General features: G+C 41.0%; 1 protein-coding gene across 1 annotated transcript in view; it reads left to right on the forward strand.

Moving 5' to 3' along the window:
- The window catches only part of sec63 (SEC63 homolog, protein translocation regulator), a 114,832-nt gene extending 97,225 nt beyond the window's left edge, over positions 1-17,607 (forward strand). The window contains exons 17-21 of the mRNA XM_072552479.1: positions 2,102-2,248; positions 11,876-11,977; positions 12,800-12,898; positions 13,880-13,984; positions 16,727-17,607. Of these exons, the coding sequence (XP_072408580.1) occupies positions 2,102-2,248; positions 11,876-11,977; positions 12,800-12,898; positions 13,880-13,984; positions 16,727-16,864 (591 nt within the window). The 3' untranslated portion in view covers positions 16,865-17,607. The remainder of the gene's footprint in view (positions 1-2,101; positions 2,249-11,875; positions 11,978-12,799; positions 12,899-13,879; positions 13,985-16,726) is intronic.
- The last annotated feature ends 3,037 nt before the right edge of the window (positions 17,608-20,644 follow it).

Consider the following 20,644-nt stretch of genomic DNA (forward strand, 5'->3'; position numbering starts at 1 on the left):
GCCTTAGAATTAGAGGGGGTAAATTTAGAACAGAAATGCGGAGACATTTCTTCAGCCAGAGAGTGGTGGGCCTGTGGAATTCATTGCCGGAGAGTGCAGTGGAGGCCGGGATGCTAAATGTCTTCAAGGCAGAGATTGATAAATTCTTGATGTCACAAGGAATTAAGGGCTACGGGGAGAATGCGGGTAAGTGGAGTTGAAATGCCCATCAGCCATGATTGAATGCCGGAGTGGACTCGATGGGCCGAATGGCCTGCCTTCCACTCCTATGTCTTATGGTCTTATTTAGATATATTTGAACAGAAAAGATGTGGAGGAATATGGGCCACATACAGGCTGGTTCAGTTTAGGAAACTTGGTCAACATGGAATTGAGTCAGTTTCCATGCTGTATGACACCACTCATCCAGATGAAACGCCATCTATTATTTCTTCACTGTCTTCCAACTGACTATCTCCTGCTGGATCTTTTGACAACCTTCTTCACTATTGTGATTCCTTAATTGAAGAAAGGCAGCAGAGATAGGCCACGTAATTTTGGACCAGTTAGTTTGATATTTGTGGTTGGGAAATTATTGGACAAAGCTCTGAAGGATGGGATTAATCAATAATAAATAAGGTACGGATTGATTTGGGTGGTCAGTGTTGAATTGTCAGAGGGAGATCTAATTTAATGGAGTTTTTTTGAAAAGATGACTAAATATATTGATGAGGGTAGAGCAGATGATGTCGTTTGCATGGGCTGTAGTAAGGCCTTTGACAAGATCCAATATGGAAGGCTGGTCCAAAAGATAAGAGCCCATGGGGTCCAAGGCAAGTTGGCAAACTGGATCCAAAATGGGTTTGCAAATGGTGATGGTGGATGGTTGTGATTGGAAGCCTGTGGCCAGTGTTGTACCACAGGGATCAGTGCTGGGATTCCTGTAGTTTATGTATATTTAACAACTTGGATGTGCATGGTGTAATTAAGTTTGCAAAAATTGGTTGTGGTGTTGCGATTGAGGATGATGGCCTCAGGCTACAAATCTGATATTGATCAGCTGGTAAATTAGGCAGAGCAATGGTAGGTGGAGTTTAATGCTGATAATGCACGGTGATACATTTTGGGAGATTTAATTAGGGAAGGATATGCAGAACGAATGTTTGGTCCCTAAGGAGTCTGAGGAAGAAAGGGACCTTGGTTTGCAAGACTATAGATCCCTGAAGGTGTTAGCAGAGGGAGACCAGGTGATGGAAACGGCATATGGGATTCTTGTCATCCTGAACTGGATTGTAGAATATAGGAACAAGGAAGTATTGTTTCAACTTTATAAAATATTGCTTAGACTATAGAATGCTATGTGCAGTTCTGGTTGCCATTTGATCTGAAGGATGTGATTTCACTGGAGAGGGTGCAGAGGAGATTCGCCAGGATGTTGCCTGGGATTAAAAATCTCAGTTATGAGGCAACTGGAAGGGCTGTGTTTATTTTCCATGGAGCACTGAGGGTGGGGGATCTGATATGAAATTATAAGAGGCATATATAAAGTAAATCTCTTTCCATGATAGATGATAGTATCTAAGATCAGAGGGCACAATTTTAAAGTGAGGGGCAAATGGTTGAGAGAAGATCTGAGGAAAAACATTTTCATCCAGAAATTGGTAGAAATATGGAATGCGTTCCTTGAGAGAGTGGTGGAGGCAAATACTCTAGCAACATTCAAGCATCTGGGTGAGCACTTAAAATGCAAGTTCAGGTAAATGGGATTAATGTAGTTTGGTGTTTCTTGGTTGGCACAGACATGGTGGGCCAAAGGGCCTGTTTCTATGCTGTATGACTAAGATGTGTTGACTGCAAACCTGCAGATCAGGCCACCTGCATTTCATCCAAACTGTTTATATCTATTACAAACAACAGAGGTCCTAGCGCTGATTCTTGCCAAATACCACTAGTCACCGCATTCTTATTGAGGAATAGTAGATTTTATTTTTGAGATCAACAGAAATTCCTTTTCTCATTTTTACAATTTCCAGATCTGCAGACTTTATTCAAGCATTGACAGAAAATTTTGCGTAAATGTTATTATTTTGGTGCAGTACCATATTTTTTATTTTCTCTTTAGGATCCAGCACACCGAGAGGAGGAAGATGATGATTTATCAGATAAAGGGAGTGAATCCGAGGAAGAAACAACTAACAAAGATTCCCAAAGTGAGAAGGATGATGATAGTGACAAAGAAACAGAACATGAAGAGAAGGACGATGAAGCAGTGAGTAAATTTTGACAGGAATGAAATCAAAACATGTTTGCAGTCAGACCAATAAATGTCCATTTCGTTCTTGAGGTCCAAGCAAAGCGTGCATGAAGAAAATCAGTTGTTTCCCTGGTTTAATATACAAGTTTGTACTGGCAAACATGCAACTATATGAGGACTCTAATCCAGTATTTAAATGGGACACTGATTGGTAGCATAAAATATGACATCATGAAGTTTATGCTTTGAATTACTTCCAGTTACTAACTTCCTTTTATGTACCTTTGTGAAATAGAAAGCTACCCTTCAGAGCCTCATAGAAATGTTACCAGAAATAAGCAAACCAAGCCTCACCAAATTGAGGAAGGTGCTGAAAAGGTTAAATTAAGAAGGACCTTTTTAAAATGTATTTGCTTTTCCTTGCATTTGGCAGATGAGTTTTTCTGTTTGAGAGATTTCATTGCTGATAAAGCCCATTGCTAATTGTCCTTGAAAAAGTTGTTGTTAGTTGCTTAAACTAATTCAAATAATTTGGTGTAGGGGCGCAGAGTGCTATTAGGGAAGATGTTCCAGGAATTTGATCCAGTGACATTGACTGAATGGCAGTATATTTCAGAAGAAGGATGGTGTTTCACTTGGAGAGAATTTGCAAACTCCTTAAGTTTTAAGATAGCTATAAACCAGGATAAGTCAGGACCTTGCAGGAAGGTACTAAGCTGGGAGAAGGCAAATTACATCAGTATTTGGCAAGAGCTAGGGAGTGTTAATTGGAAGGAGCTACTATCAGGCAAGTCCATATTTGACACGTGGGAATTATTTAGAGACCTGCTAAGAGTTCAAGACAGGCATGTTCCAGTACGGAGGAAGGATAAGGATGGCGAGGTAGGGGGCCCTAGGATAATGAGGGAGCTTGTGAATTTAGTCAAAAGAGGAAAAAGCATATATAAGATTTAGGAAGCTAAAATTGGACAGGGCCCATGAGGAATGTAAGGAAAGCACTGCAGCAAGGAGAGCAAGTAGGGTTAAAGAGAAGTACAAGGCATTCTATAGATACATTAAAAACAAGAGGGTGACTAGGGCGAACGTATGACCACTCAAAGGTAAAGGAGTGAACTTGTTCTTGGAGGCAGAGGATGTGGATAATATCCTAAATGAGTAATTGCATTGGTATTCACCCAGGCGAAGGCTACGGAGGATACTGAGATTTGTGTGGAGCATACTAATCTGCTAGGATGTTTGGCGATCAAAAAACAAGTGGTATTAGGTCTCTTGAAGACCATTAAATGGATAAGTCCCCAGGACCCGGTGATATCTACCTCAGGTTACTGAGAGAGGCAAGTGAGGAGATTGCTGGGGCCTTGGCCATGATCTTTGTATCCTCGCTAATGACTGAAGAGGTCCAGAGGATTGGTGAGTAGCTAATATTTTTCCTCTGTTCAAGAAGGGAAATATGGATGGGTGAGTCTCGTGTCGGTGATTTGGAAGCCTTCTTAGGAAGAATTCTTAGGGATAGGATTTATGCACATTTGGAAAAGCATGGTCTAGTTAAGAATAGTCAGCATGGTTTTGTGCAGGGAGGTCATGCCTCACTAATTTTTTGAGGAGGTGACTGTGGTCGATGAGGGTAAAGCAGTGGATACTGTTTACATAGATTTTAGTAAGGCTTACGACAAGGTCCCTCATAGTAGGCTCCTCCAGAAGATTAAGATGCATGGGATCCATGGTGAATTGGCTTGCCCTTGGAAGACAGAGGGTATTGTGAAAGGTGTTTCTCAGGCTGGAGGACCATGACTAATGGTGTTCTGCAGGGATCCATACTGTCATCTTTGTTGTTTGTAATATATAAAAATGACTTAGATGAAAATAGAGGGGGTTGGGGAGGTGTGGGGAGGTGGGTGGGGAAGTAAGTTTGCAGACGATACAAAGATTGGTGGAGTTGTGGATAGTGTGGAAGGTTGTCAAAGGATGCAGTAGGATATAGATCAGTTGGAGAAATTGGCAGAGAAATGGCAGTTGGAGTTTAATCTGGGAAAGTGTGAGATGCTGCACTTTGGGAGGTCAAATGTTAAAAGAAAAGTATACCATTAATGGCAGGACTCTGAACAGCATTGATGTACAGAGGGATCTTGAGGTTCAAGTCCAGAGTTCCCTGAAAATGGCCACGCTAGATTGGATGGTAAAGAAGGTGTATGGCATGCTTGCCTATACTGGTCAGGGAATTGAGTACAAGAGTCAGGATGTCATGTTGCAGCTTTGGTTAGGCCACACTTACATTATTGTGTTCAATCTTGGTTGCCACATTACAGGAAGTATGTGGAGGTTTTGGCGAAGGTGCAGAGGAGGTTTACCAGGATGCTGCTTGGATTAGAGGGTATGAACTATAAGGAGAGGCTAGAAAAACTTGGGTTGTTTTCTCTTGAGCAGCGGAAGCTGAGGGGAGACTTGATAGAAGTTTACAAGTTTGAGATGCATAGATAGGGTTGATGGTCAAATCTTTTTCTCAGAATTGAATTGTCTCATACTAGGGGACATGCATTTAAGGTAAGAGGGGAAAAATTCAAAGGAGACATGAGGGGCAAATTTTTTTTTGAGTGGTGTAAGTCCGGAAAACACTGCCAGGGATAGTGATAGGGGTAAATATGATAAGGGCATTTAAGGGATTTTTATATAAGCACATTAATATGCAAGGAATGGAGAGATATAGACCAAGGGCAGGCAGAAGGGAGTAGTTTAATTTGGCGTCATGTTCGGCATAACATCCTGGGCCGAAGGGCCTGTTCCTGTGATGTACTGTTCCATGTTCCATATTCTAGATGAGGATATTCCCAGGTTACTGCTGCCATTGTTGTTCTTGGAGGCTGCACATTTTAAACATGCTACATGAAGGAATGTTGGGGTGTTGCTGCAGTACACAGTGTATAGATGCACATTGCTGCCAGTCTGTTGATGTTGGAGGGACAGGTGGATGGTCTTGGGCTTGAATGTTGTTGAAGCTATACGTATCCAGACAAGTGGAGCATATTCCATTACACTTGTAACTTATGAATAGTGGACAGGTTTTGCAAGGTCAGGAGATGAGATATTTGCTGCAGAACATATAACCTCTGATCAGTTCTTGTAACCACAGCATTCAAATAGCTGGTGCAGTGTAGTTTCTGGTCAGTGATGACTCCCTGGATGTTGACAGTAGGGGAGTTTAGCAACGGTGATGTGTTGAATGCTGAAGGGAGATTGTTAGACTATCTCTGTGGTTGGTCATTGTCTGCTGTTTAATCTTCCTCGCCATTTATTAATCAAGACCAGAATATGTCCAGATTTTGCTCTGTCCGTGTGTGGACTGAGCAATTACCAGCAAGGGTCTCCAACTATGATAGAGCAACTGTCATTGAGGAAGCAACTGAAGATGGATGGGCCTTGGACATTGTGTTGAGGAACTCCTTGGGTTGAGATTGTTGTACTAGATATGACTCCAGCTGATGGACAGTTTTTTTCTGATTCCTGTTTCAATTTTATTAGGGCTCCGTGATGCAACACTCAATCAAATGCTGTGTTGATTTCAAGTATGATCACGTTTCCCTGTTCTCTGGAATTCAGCCGTGTGGGCGGCACGGTGGCACAGTGGTTAGCACTGCTGCCTCACAGCGCCAGAGACCCGGGTTCAATTCCCGCCTCAGGCGACTGACTGTGTGGAGTTTGCACGTTCTCCCCGTGTCTGCGTGGGTTTCCTCCGGGTGCTCCGGTTTCCTCCCACATTCCAAAGATGTGCAGGTTAGGTGAATTGGCCATGCTAAAATTGCCCGTAGTGTTAGGTAAGGGGTAGATGTAGGGGTATGGGTGGGTTGCGCTTCGGCGGGGCGGTGTGGACTTGTTGGGCCGAAGGGCCTGTTTCCACACTGTAAGTAATCTAATCTTAATTCACTTTTGGACCAGTACTGAAATTAGAGTCACTGGACTGATAATCCAGAGGCCTAGGCTAATGCTGAATGACAGTTTTAAATCCCATCAGCTGGAATTTCAGCTTAATCCTGATTTCTGAATTGAAAAGCTGGACAAATGGCTGTGATTAAACCATTGCCATAAAAAGCCACTTGGTTCACTGAAATATTTGGAAAAGGAGGTCCGCTGTCTTTATCTGTTCTGGCCGATATGTGACTTCGGAGTGGTTGAGTCTTAATTGCCCTCTGATACAGCCAGACAATAAATACTGGATTAGAGTGGTGCTGGAAAAACCCAGCAGTTCAGACAGCATCCAAGGAGCAGGAAAATCGACGTTTCAGGCAAGAGCCCTTCATCAGGAATACAGGCAGAGTGTCTGAAGGGTGGATAGATAAATGAGAGGAGGGTGGGGGTGAGGAGAAGGTAGCATAGAGTACAATTGGTGAATGGGGGTGGGGATGAAGGTGATAGGTCGGGGAGGAGGGTGGGGGAAGGTACTACCAATCCCCACTATGAAGAAACAAAAAAGACAAGTCTGGGGCTGAAAGGTCCTGGTAATACCCAAACTGAGGGTCAGCAAGTGGGTTGTTGCTGAGGCTTGTTATCACTGTCATCAAATCTCACTATAGTTTGCTGATGACTAATAAGATAGTGGTTGACCTGATTTGGTTTGGTGTGATTTTGAGATTGTAAAATGTTAATTACTTTGGATACAGAAAAATATTTAGTCTGTAAAGTGGGCGAAGCAATTTGTGATGGATCAGTTTATTAAGGAGAGCTAACAAAGACCCACTTGCAGGGTATTGGTTTAATTCATTAGAATCCTTTTCCATTAATTCCTGAAGAAGGGCTTATGCCCGAAACGTCGATTCTCCTGCTCCTTGGATGCTGCCTGACCTGCTGCGCTTTTCCAGCAGCACATTTTTCAGCTCTGATCCCCAGCATCTGCAATCCTCACTTTCTCTTAATTCATTAGAAGCAAATTTGTGGTGTGGAAAAGGAGTTGGATTGATGGGTAGATTTTTTTGGTCAGGAAGCATTCTGTTTAACATCAAACTGCTCTGAAAGAAACAAATCAATTGGTTTGAAGCTAGTGTAATTTTTTAAACTTGTTTTGGTTTATTTCGATCTCCCTCAAAACTCTTCTAAAATGATACCGATTACTTGTGCTAATTGTCTGTGGGACATACATTGTATAGTTTTTAAACTAAGTAATTATTAGATTGTGAAAACAAAATTTCCTACCTTATCTTTAATAATTCAAATTAACAACTGCAAAATATAGATTACTAAAAGCAGCAGCATTTGAAAGTATAAACTTGCCTACAACTTGATAGTTGTTTGATTTGGATAGCGAGATTATACCTACAATCTGGTTCTAATTTATATTGGCTCTGAGTTCTAAGCAGCCGTTTTTGAGACCTGCTTTTCTCTGCCATCTGTATTAAAGTCCTTTTTCCTTTGCGTTATGCCAACATTCACTTCAAAAGGAAAAAATAGTAACTTCAAAAGTTTTGCAGGAGATAATCAGCAGCTCTGACCTCATTATATGCTAGTCTCATTTGTGATCATTCAGAAAGGTTGATTTTGGGAATGTTAATTTTTCCAGTTGGACTGACGGTTAACCAGAGTTGAGATGTTATTTAGGGAGTAAACCTTAATTTCCACTGGAACTCAGATAAAATAAATGCAATATATAACATTAATGCCAAAGGTAATTGGGCTCCACCAAACCATCCCATCCCCCACCACCCGACAAGATAAGTCTAAAATTCTAATTGTATATTTTTAAAGGCCTTTTAACATCTGAAGTGGCTTTTCACATGTATTTACATTCTTGAAACAGTTTTTTCATTGCTGTGCCTGTGCAAAGGCAAGTCATTTCCCGGGAGTCTCCTGTTACATCCTTCAAGTCTAAATCGTGGCAGGGAAATCGTAGTGTATATCTGCTATCTGTAGCAGCCGGGAAAGTATCTTGCATTGAGAAAGGAAGGACCTCAGTGCAGCTTGATTTGTGGAAAGGAGAAAGTGAGGACTGCAGATGCTGGAAATCAGTCAAAAAATGTGCTGGAAAAGCACAGCCGATCAGGCAGCATCCGAGGACCAGGAGAGTCGACATTTCAGGCATAGGCCTTTCATCAGGAGTGTGGGGGAAAGCCCAAGGGTTTGCAAGATTAATGGGAGGGGCTGGGGCTGGGGTGAAGATAGCTTGGAAGGTGGGTGGTGATGGTGATAGATCAGAGCTGAGGGTGAAGCGAATAGGTGGGAGGGAAGATGGATAGCTAGGACAGTTCAAGAGGGTGGTGCAGAGTTGGAAGGTTGGATCTGGGATAATGTGGGGGAAGGAGAGGTCTTCCACATTGCGACCCTCCAACACCATGGCATCAAGGTCGATTTCATCAGTTTACTCATCTCTCCTTTCTCTATACCCCCCCCCCCCCCCCCCCCCCGTATGTTGGCTGGAATTAAATTTCTTATTCTATAGTTTTATTATACACTGCTTTGAAGAAGGTTCTGATGGCTGAGTTGGTAAAGCCAACCAGAAGAATGTCCATTTTGATTTTTGGATCTTGTAGAAAAATGATAGAATATAGTTCTCTGAATACTTGGTTGGACCAGGGGAATCAAACAGAGTTGGTTTGTTGGACTTTGTGTTATTGGATTCAGATAACAAAATGATGAGGGGCAACTCTGATGTTACCTGAGGCTGAAAATCCCATCATCACTTGTCGTTCAAATTTTAGCAAGATGGTAGAAAGAATTAGAAATGTCACAAACGGTGGTAGATGTTTGGAATTCTTTTCTACAAATGAGAACGGATGCTGGATCAGTTTTTAATTTTAAATCTGAGATAGATAAATTTTTGTGAAGCAAAAATATTAAGGGATATGGGCCAAAGGTGGGTGTATGGAGTAAAGCCACAGATTAGCCATGAGCTCATTGAATGGTGGAACATGCTCGAGGGGCTGAATGGCCTACTAGAGCAAAAATGGCAGGAGTTTGTAGGTATAATTGAGGACACTGTACAGAGGTTCATTCCCAAGAAAAGAAAGATTAACCGGGGAGGGATTAGACAACCTTGGCTGACAAAGGAAGTCAGGAAATGTATTAAAGAAAAAGACAGATCCTATAAAGTGGCTAAGAACAGTGGGAAATCAGAAGATTGGGAAGGATACAAAAGCAAACAGAGGATAACAAAGAGTGTAATAAGAAATGAGATGATCAAATATGAAGGTAGGCTAGCCAGTAGTATTAGAAATAATAGTAAAAGTTTCTTTCAGTACATAAGAAACAAACGACAGGCAAAAGTAGACATTGGGCCACTTCAAACTGATGCAGGGAGCCTAGTGATGGGAGATAAGGAAATAGCAGGAGAACTTAACAAGTACTTTGCGTCAGTTTTCACAGTGGAAGACATGAGTAATATCCCAAAAATTAAAGGGTGTCACGGGGCTGAGTTGAGTATGGTTGCCATTACGAAAGAGATAGTGCTAGAAAAGTTAAAAAGTCTTAAAATTGATAAATCTCCTGGCCCCGATGGGATACACCCTAGAGTTCTGAGAGAGGTTGCTGAGGAAATAGCAGAGGCATTGGTTGAGATCTTTCAAGAGTCACTGGAGTCAGGAAAGGTCCCGGATGATTGGAAGATGGCTGTAGTAACCCCCTTGTTCAAGAAAGGATCAAGGCAAAAGATGGAAAATTATAGGCCAATCAGCTTAACCTCGGTTGTTGGTAAAATTCTAGAATCCATCATTAAGGATGAGGTTTCTAAATTCTTGGAAGAGCAGAGTCTGATTAGAACAAGTCAACACGGATTTAGTAAAGGGAGGTCATGCCTGACAAACCTGTTGGAATTTTTTGAAGAGGTAACAAGTAGGTTAGACCAGGGGAACCCAGTGGATGTGGTCTATCTGGACTTTCAAAAGGCCTTTGATAAGGTGCCACACGGGAGACTGCTGAGCAAGGTGAGGGCCCATGGTGTTCGAGGTGAGCTGCTGGGATGGATTGAGGATTGGCTATCTAACAGAAGGCAGAGAGTTGGGATAAAAGGTTCTTTTTCAGAATGGCAGCCGGTGACGAGCGGTGTCCCGCAGGGTTCGGTGCTGGGGCCACAGCTGTTCGCATTATATATTAATGATTTGGATGAGGGAACCGGGGGCATTCTAGCGAAGTTTGCCGATGATACAAAGTTAGGTAGACAGGCAGGTAGTACTGAGGAAGTGGGGAGGCTACAGAAGGATCTAGACAGGTTGGGAGAGTGGTCCAGGAAATGGCTGATGGAATTTAACGTGAGCAAGTGCGAGGTCTTGCACTTTGGCAAAAAGAATATAGGAATGGACTACTTTCTAAATGGTGAGAAACTTAATAAAGCCAAAGCACAAAGGGATCTGGGAGTGCTAGTCGAGGATTCTCTAAAGGTAAACATGCAGGTTGAGTCTGTGATTAAGAAAGCGAATGCAATGTTGTCTCTTATCTCAAGAGGGTTGGAATATAAAAGCAGAGATGTACTACTAAGACTTTATAAAGCTCTGGTTAGGCCCCATTTGGAGTACTGTGTCCAGTTTTGGTCCCCACACCTCAGGAAGGACATACTGGCACTGGAACGTGTCCAGCGGAGATTCACACGGATGATCCCTGGAATGACAGGTCTAGCATATGAGGAACGGCTGAGGATACTGGGATTGTATTCGTTGGAGTTTAGAAGATTAAGGGGAGATCTAATAGAGACGTACAAAATAATACATGGCTTTGAAAAGGTGGATGCTAGAAAATTGTTTCTGTTAGGCGAGGAGACTAGGACCCGTGGACACAGCCTTAGAATTAGAGGGGGTCATTTCAGAACGGAAATGTGGAGACATTTCTTCAGCCAGAGAGTGGTGGGCCTGTGGAATTCATTGCCACGGAGTGCAGTGGAAGCTGGGACTCTAAATGTCTTCAAGGCCGAGACTGATAGGTTCTTGTTGTCTAGAGGAATTAAGGGCTACGGGGAGACCGCTGGCAAGTGGAGCTGAAATGCGCATCAGCCATGATTGAATGACGGAGTGGACTCGATGGGCCGAATGGCCTTACTTCCACTCCTATGTCTTATGGTCTTATGGTCTTATTCCTATGTTTCTTGCCTTCCTACCGAGTAAGGAGGACATTGTTTTTGGAGATGAGAAAATTTGTCAAAAAACAACTCACCTGCATATATAGTTTTTGTGATGGTTAGTGCCCAACCTCTGCCACATCACATCCTTCAGCAAACCTCCCTAGTCTGTCACACCTAGACCTTTTTGTAGTTAAGCATCCCATGGCATTTCACAGGAACAGTCTAATAACAAAACATGACAATAAGTCATATAATGGGCTATTTGGTCAAATGTCCAAAAACCTAGTCAAAGAGGCTGGTCTTAACAGATTCTCTGTAAAGAGGAAACTGAAGACATGGCCACCAGTACTGGAGGGTTTAAAATCTTGAATGCAGAAGAGGACAGAATTGGGGATGCATAGATACGGGGATTTGGGGCTGGAGGCAGTTGCAGAGTTTGTGAAAAGCAAGCCCATAGAGGGATTTCTAAGCAATTCTGAGAATTGTATAATCTGTTGATAAGCTTGGAGATCTAATTAAAAGACCAATTCAGAATGATCAGACTAGTTTATAAAATTCTGTGTTGTATGTAAAAAATAAAATTGATTTTTAATGTATCATTCCTTTTCAAATAGGAATGGGAAGCACTACAGCAAAGTATCCAAAGAAGAGAGCGGGCCCTACTTGAAACCAAATCAAAGATTACCCACCCAGTACATACCCTATACTTTCCTGAGGTTTGTACAAAATCTCATTTGAAACCTTAATTATCTGTATTTTAAGTATAATGTTAGATTGTTGAGATTCATCGCTGTGATCTGGCTGTACCATTTGAATTCATATACTGAATGCATTGGGAGGAAGTTCTCTGTCTTCATACCACTATCCACCTGCACGATACATTCCTAAGTTCAATGGTTTATGTGCGCGTGTCCAATGCACGTGGACAACTTTATTTTAGCTTTAATGAAGTAGTTGAAAGATCCATGAAGTGAAGTGGTGAATGCTGGAGGAGAGTGGAAAAAGGAAAGTGTAAGAAGCTGCCCCTAACATTTGGTAGGAAGCAAAATAGCAAGACAATCAAAATTGAGCATTTACATTTGTGATATCTTTAATTGTGCTTTTAAGTTGCAGAAGTAAGCCTTTCTGCCAATCGAGGCTGTGCTTATTGAAAAATAATAAGTCCTATTTCCTCATTCTGTCCCTGTAACTCTACAAAACTATTTCCCTCAATGCCCATTCAATTTTGAAATAATGTATTCTGTTTTCAGTAGCCTTATCTTCCAGACCATTTTCATTGGTTGTGCAAAAAAAAACTTATTCTTCCCTCTCTGTTCTATCTCTCTTGCCTGAAGCTTAAATCTCTGTCTGCTGGTCTTCATACCTTCAGTGAATGGGATGAATGTTTCTTTGTCTACCTTATTTAAACCTGTTACAAATTGCATGCTTCTTACCAAATTAGTCCTCGATTTTGTTTTCTTCAAGGTGAGCGTTGGCATTTCTGACATTACAAACTTGAGGTACTGTGGTGTTTTACAATAAACCTTTTTTTGTGACAGGAAAAACAAGAGTGGTGGTGGCTTTACATTGCAGACAGGAAAGAACATACATTAATATCAATGCCATACCATGTATGTACTCTTCAAGAAGAGGAGGAGGTAAACAGTTTAATTTCTTCAAAACATGGACCATGCTGGACACTTAATGCTGTAAAGTTAAATTATGTCAGCCTCCATAGTTTTCGTAAAGTAGTAGTAATTCCAGATTTATGAAGGTTGGTGTTTATTATGCTATTGTAGAGTTTTTTCTTAGTGTGCATCTCAGCATAAATTCGATAGATGTAGCATTTAGGGTGCATCAGGTGTCTCACTACATCGATGACTTTTAACTTAAAACATTTTTCTGCTTTTACCTGCTATAATTTCAATACATCAGAAGAGCATGGAGCTTTGAGGATTAGGAGGGGATGGTCAGAGCATTGGAGATTAAAGTGCTCTGTTTAAACAGCCTGAAACTTTGGTTTCATTTTTAACCTTAACTCGAATGCAAAAGCCTGCTTCCTGAAAAATACTCAATTTTTAATAAAATTATTGAGGTTGTTTATGTCTACCCAGTGAATTTCTCTTATTTATTGAGCTGATCCCTTTTTTAACATCCTGTAAAGTGTTAATTGGTTTCATTAAAATTAAATCTACAGGCCAGTTAATTAATTGCATTGTGTTTAAATATTGTGATTACTTAATACACGTCCAGGTTTGGCTACTAACTATGAAAGTTGTCTAATCTCCATAAGACATAGGAGCAGAAGTTAGGCCATTCAGCCCATTGAGTCTGCTCCGCCATTCAATCATGGTTGATAAGTTTCTCAACCCCATTCTCACGCTTTCTCCTCATAACTCTTGATCCCCTTGACAATCAAGAACCTATCTTTCTCAGTCCTAAATACACTCATTGACCTGGCCTCCACAGCCTTCTGTGGCAATGAATTCCATAGATTCACCATTCCTGCTGAAGAAGTTTGTCCTCCTCTCCGGTAATATGGAATACTAGATATGGTAATTGGGTCCTAAAAAGACAATTTTATAGCATCTAATTATTCTTTAGAGTTTGTTTAAACTTGTCTTATTTTTTTCTCCCAGATTGAGTTGAAATTCTCTGCACCGTATAAACCTGGCAATTATCAGTATTCTGTGATCCTGAGGTCTGATTCTTACATGGGTTTAGATCTAATCAGGCCATTAAAGGTAAAAGAAAAGCATTATTATGTTCTTGCCTTTCTATGGCAACTTGTTCTCCAGTAGACAATTTACAGAGGAACCTCGATTATCCAAACGAGATGGTTGGGCACCATTTCATTCGGATTTTTGATTATTTGGTTAATTGATTCAATGCCTCTCCTCTGTGGCTTGGAGTTTTCTGAAGTTTCCTTTTTCCTCACTCTGCCTTTCTTGCTCCCTCTTTCTGTCTCAGGGTTTGTTTCTGAGCAAACACACGTTTGTGTGTAGGGGCCTGCAGCATTGCTGAAGCCACCCCCCTGAAATCAGTTCAATGGGATTGACACAGCGAGCACTTGCTATGTCTGCTCACCATTCAGGAGAGTAGGTGGCAGCACACCGCACGCGAGTACCACCCCCCACCCCCCCCCCCCCCCCCCAAAAAAAATCCACCCTCCCAACCCTGTCCGTTCCCCACCTTCTACCTGCGCCCCCAGCTGACGTGCCGCCACCACCACCACAATCTGTCTCTGTCCCCCCCACCTCCTTGGCAGCCAGACTGGACACTAAGAGCAAGACTGCTGCTGCCTTTGTGGGGCGAGTCTCAAAATAACATGCATGCAGACAGATACAGACACGCACACCGTTTGACAAGTTCCACCTCTGCCCTGTACAGCACAATGTTGGAGAGAGAATCTGGGGAAGGGGGTGGTATAGGGTACATCCCTGTTTAGAACTCCAGGGAAAGTGTGGGGAGAGAGGGTGGGAGGTCAGTCATTTGGAGGTGGTGCCTGGGCTCTCATCAATGTTCTCTGCAGCATTTCAGTAAGCTGAGGTCATCTTTAATCATTGTAAACAAAAGACGCGATCAGTGTTGAAACATCTCTTTGATGTAATATTTCTATTCGAACCTTCAGATCATCTTTGGATAATTGATATTCGGATAATCGACGTTCCTCTGTAATTTGGTTTCCAGCAACTGTTCTACATAGTGCATTAACTGCCCTGGAATTGAACAGTTGTAGGACGAAATGCACTTTTATAGTCCAGGTTTTGCTATCTCTAATTTCCTATTGTAATGTTAATCTCTGTGTTTGCTGTGCAGGCCACTTTCATTTTTGGCCTAACGCTAGACAAAATGTAAGTTTAAAATGAGCGTGGATTGTGATAGATTTACTGCAGAGGTTGCATAGGAAGATAAAATCAGTTTTGTTTTTGTTATGCTGTAGGCACATGGCTCTCATGAGACATATAGTGAAATAATTATTTTCTTCCAACACAACTACTGGCTGCAAAACGTTTTTTAAAATAGCAACCTCCTATCTGATATGTTTCACGGAGATGTCAGACTGCAACAGACTGTCCACGCATTTGTCGTCTCATATTTGAATCTTCGAACAAGTGAACTGACCTCTATTTGGTTCAAAGTTTCCACTTATCACAGCCTGAGCCTTTGCACCTGAAAGACATCAGGGTAGTTGAGCAATTGATTATATGACTATCTGCATCTACGGAAATGTTCCAATTCTTACCTACAGGCCATGACACATCATCTGATGACTCTGGTTAACTGTATCCCTGGAGGCTTGGTCAGCAGAGAGGATGCCATTTTTTAATTCATTAGGCGGGCATCCCAGGAATTTATTACCCATCATAATTGCATTGACGTGATGGTGCAGAGCTATTGAACCACTGCAGCTACCCGTGTAGATACATACATTGCTGATGGGAAGTTTTAGAATTTTGAACCAGTCACAGTGAAGGAAGATATGTTTTCAAGTCAGAATGGTGTGTGACTTGGAGGAGAACTTGGTGATCCCATGCATCTGCTGCTCCTATACCTCCAAATGGTGGAGGTTGTGGGTTTGGAAGATGCTGTTTAAACAACTTTGAGTTCCTGCAGTCCCCCTTTTAGATGGTACGCACTGTTGATACTGTGTTGGATGTGGAGGGAATAAAAGTTGAAGATGTCAAATAGGGTGTCAATTTTAAAAAATGTGTTTTGTCCTGGATGGACTTGTTGGACTTGCATCCCTTCAGACAAGTCACATGTCTGAATGGATGCAGGTCCAATCCTGAATTGTGCCTTATAGGTGTTGGACAAGATCCAGAGATTCTGAAGATGATTTATTCTCTGCAGAATTCAAGCCTCTGACCTAGTCTTGTAGCCACAGCATTTGTATTGCTGCTCCACTCGTTTCTGATCAATGTAAGTCATGTGTTGTGGCTTTACCGGCTTTATCTTATTTTTAAGGATGCCTTGTGCTGCTGTTGACATGTCCCATTGTGCATGTTATTAAACCATGGTTGTCTCCTGCCTTGGTGGTGGTAGAGTGGGGGATATGCTATGCCATGAGGTTGTAGTCTAATTCAGTTGTGCTGTTGATGGCCTAAAGCATCTCATGTTCACCTAGAATATTGAAATCTATCCCACTGTGGTACTTTCCTCAAAGTTGGAAAGCATTCCATTTGAATTTCAGCTGGAATTTGTACTATAGCTTGCTGAAAAATATTTTCTAAATTAAAAGTTAACCTGGTATAATTTAACTTAGAAAGGTGAAGGAGTTCAGAACAACAATACATTGAGGAATGCAAAAGTGAAGTTCTTCAAATGGATTGAGGACTTAGAGCCTTGAATATACTGAAACCATACTTAAAAGTTGATTATTTCTTAAACATTGTTCATCCTTAGAGAATGCTACTTATTATTTGCAGTTCTTTGTATTATTCATTGAATTTCTCCTGTATGATTTTGTTCATTTTTCTATTTAGTTTGAAGTCCAAGAGGCAAAGCAAATACCAGAAACTCACCCACAGTGGGATATTCCAGAGACGGAAGAGGAGGAGGAGGATCAGGAAGACAGTGAGGGAATTGAGGACAGTGAAGAAGAGGAAGAAGATAATGATTAAAGCTATTGATAGACTACTTTTCAAAAACGCCACAATGGAAGAAGTGTTGTACACAGTTCCAACAACTGCTATTCTGATTAACTTAACCATGTACAAGAAATAAAATGGGGGAAGAAAGGGAACATGGTAACTGTCGGTATCATTTCAGCAATTGGCTGTGTAGTTTTTGAAAATGTGACTGTGACATGTACTCTAAAGCACAGGGGTTCAGTTGTCTGACACAACGACATGCCACCTTTTATGAGAGTGCCCTTAATGTCGCTTAAACCATGTGGGAAAGGGGGGAGTTATCGGTTTCAGAATCATTTGTTTTATTTTCCATTTCTTCCCTCCACAAATTATGAAAAGATTATTCACTACAGAGACAATGCACCACAGAGCTGAACTGTATCCTGAAATGAACTAATGCCTCCAGAGATGCATTGGGACCATGTTTTGAAGTTTTATTCAGTGTTTAACTACAGGGTCAGGATAAACAGATGGATGATTGAACTTATTGCAATAGTTAACAGATCTAAGGAGTTTGAACTTAGTTAATATGAATTAGCAAGAACTTTCTAATCAATAATATACAAACTACCATTTAATTCATTGACTGGCCGGATTGGAGGAAAACAAAATCTGTTGTATACATTTCTGCTACTTTTGTTTACATGAAATTATAAATGGGAAATATATCTGTCTATATTCTTTGTATTTAAAATAGTTGCAAATAAAATGGCAAAAGTTTTTAAAATGTAAAATGTTATTTTGTAGTTTTGTCCAGCAGCGATGAATCTGCAGTGATGAGCTATTGCAGACAAATGAACCATATAACATCCAGATGTGCAGAGAGGACTAATAAAATCAAAGGACTGCCATGCCAATAAAACTGAAACAATATCAGTCACAGTTTTATTTTCTATGCATTTTGCCTACAGTTTTCAAGCTGTTTTGTATGCATATGTATTGATCCTGATTAACTTCATTTTGAAGATTTGTACTAATTGACCATGAGCTCCAAGCTGTAAGCTGTTGGCTTTTTATTAAATCAACCATTTTGGTGGGGAGGGATGAGATATGGTGTATCTGAGTATCACATTATTCCTGTTACAATATCCTCAAGTTTAGACCATTTCTAGTCCTCTTTCTAATATTGTGTTTCTTCACTATCAAGTCTATATTGTCTTTCTCCATCCCTTCTGCCAAAATGCACCATCTCGCACATCGATACTGAATCTCATCTGCCACTTGTTTGCCCATTCTCGTGATCTATGTCCTGTTTTAGGCCACTGTCAAATTTGGTAGCATTGGCAAATTTTGAAAAATTGCTCCATGTTCCAAGATACAAGCATCATGTCTCTGAGCAGCTGCAGAGCATCCTAAAGGAGGAGTATGTCAAAGCAGAAATCATAGTACAGATGATACACAATACAGGTAGAATGAGTGATGAGATCTTAGATCAGGAATCTCTGGATCGAGACAAGTAAATTAATGAGTGGGACCTCAAAGGTAGTAAACCCTGGATTATGTCCTGTGCCATGTGCTATTGAGTAAATAAATAGGAGAATAGTGCAGATGAATGCATCGAATGTCTTTTCGATTCCTGGATTACTAGGGCCATTTCTGGGGAAGGTATGACCAGTACAAGCAGGATGGTCTGCAGTGTAGGAAATGGTACCTGCATTGTTTTGGGTGGGTTTGCTAGGGTTGGTGGGAGGAATTTAGTTCATCAGGGAGGGAACATTAGAGATACAACATACTTTAGTAAAGGAACAAGGCAAAGGGAGTTCAGCCAATTTGAGTTTCAAGGGAGTAAGGTGAGGCTAGATGGCCTTTAATATTAAAAGTATTACAGGTAAGAGGAGTTTAGGAGTAGATTGACATGTGGAATTGTGATGTCATTGCAGATGTGGTTGACAGAGGGAAGAACTGGCAACTCAGTATTTGGGCATACATTGTCTTCAGGCAGGGCAGAGAACATTGTAAAAGGGGTTGTAGTATTATTAATTAAGGAGTCAGGATGGATGATATCTTGGAAGGGTCTTCGCACATGCAACACTGAAAGAAGGTAAGAACACATAGGATGAAGGGTAATTTGGATGTTGGATCCAAAATTGGCTTAGTGGTAGGATACAGAGGATGTGGTAGATGGCTATTTGTGTGACTGGAGCCCAGTGTGCAGTGGTGTAACACAGGGATCTGTGCTTGGTCCATTCTTGTTTGTGATTTATGTACAAACAATATAGAAGAAAATTTTGAGTATTTCAGGATAATAATAAGTTTGCACGTTAGAAGAAGGAACAAGGGTGTACTTAATGAATGGCTGGTCACTGCAGTTCAGAGGAACACAGCGATGTAGGGATGCTTGACCTCAGATCCCTGAAGATGGCAGAACAGATCAATAGGGTCGCCAGGAATGTCTACATGTCGCTTGTTTTATCAGTCGTGCCATAGAGAGGTCATGGAGCTATACAGAACTTTGTTTAGGCCACAGCTGGAGTAATGTGTGCAATTCTGGTCACCACGTTGGAGGAAGGATATGATTGTACTGGAATAGGTGTGGATGAGATTTGCCCAGGATGTTCTCTGGGATGGAGTAGTTTAGTTACAGAGAGAGGCTGGATAGCTTGGATTGTTTTCTTTAGCACTGAGAGGGATCCTGATTGACGGATATGGACAGAATGAATAGAAAGCTGTTCAACAACAAGGAGGCATAATTTTAAGGTGAAAGGCAGGAGGTTCAGTGAGGATTTGAGGAAAAAAGCTTTTCCACCCCGAGCATAGTGGGAATCTGGGTAAGTGGATAACCTCAATCTTTAAAAGTACTTGGATGAACACTCCATATATGTAGCATTCAAAGCTGTAGGTGGGAAAGTGGGACTTGAAATTTAGAGGAGTATTTGTGTGGAATCTAGAGGGGCCTCTTCTATACCAAATGCTTATAGATTATAAGAAAACGATGGTTTTAACACTATCTTGGGGAGCAGTGCTGTCTATCACCCTCCAGTCTGGAAAAAGGTCATTGACCACGCTCCCCTGGTTTCTGTTCCTAAGCAATTTTTAAAATTTACTTTTTCAATTATCTCAATTTTGTTCGTTAAACCTTTATACGCTATCTTTATCAAATGCTTTCTTTAAAAACCAAATAGACAACATCCACATTATTTCTTTTGTCAACTTCATTATTTTATCAACAAAATGGATTGGGGTAGCATGATCAGCCTTTTGTGCTGGTTTTCCTAAAGTCATATTTTTACATGGTTAAGGATTCCAAAACTGTATGCAAAATCTTGTTATACTAATTTTTTTTTGCAGTCTTTGTTCCCTGTTCACATTTCTTCTTGATGAATTTTATTTGGGTTACTTTTCAGTTTAACTGTGGTTGTTAGACATTGTAATTACATCTTTTCTTGAATAAGGGTGTCACGTTTACCACTATTTGAATTGTTTGGTATATTCCCGTATCTATTGTAGCTTGGGGAAAGAAATAAAACAAATGTTTCCACTATCTTCACTTCGATTTTCTTTAGCAACCTGGAATAAAAACCATCAGAACTAACACTTCCCTCAAAGTTTGCATACTACACATAGAGTTGTCGAGATACAACACGGAAATACGCCATTTGATCAAACTCTACAATGTCGACCAGATATCCAAAATTAATGTATCCCCGTTTGCCAGCACTTGGTCCATATCCCTTTAAACCCTTCCTATTCATATACCCATCCAGAAGCTTTTTAAATGTTGTACTTATTCCAGCCTTTACCATTTCATCTGGCAGCTCATTCCATACATGC

This window comes from Chiloscyllium punctatum, chromosome 3 (genome assembly GCF_047496795.1).
Source record: "Chiloscyllium punctatum isolate Juve2018m chromosome 3, sChiPun1.3, whole genome shotgun sequence".
NCBI lineage: Eukaryota > Metazoa > Chordata > Chondrichthyes > Orectolobiformes > Hemiscylliidae > Chiloscyllium > Chiloscyllium punctatum.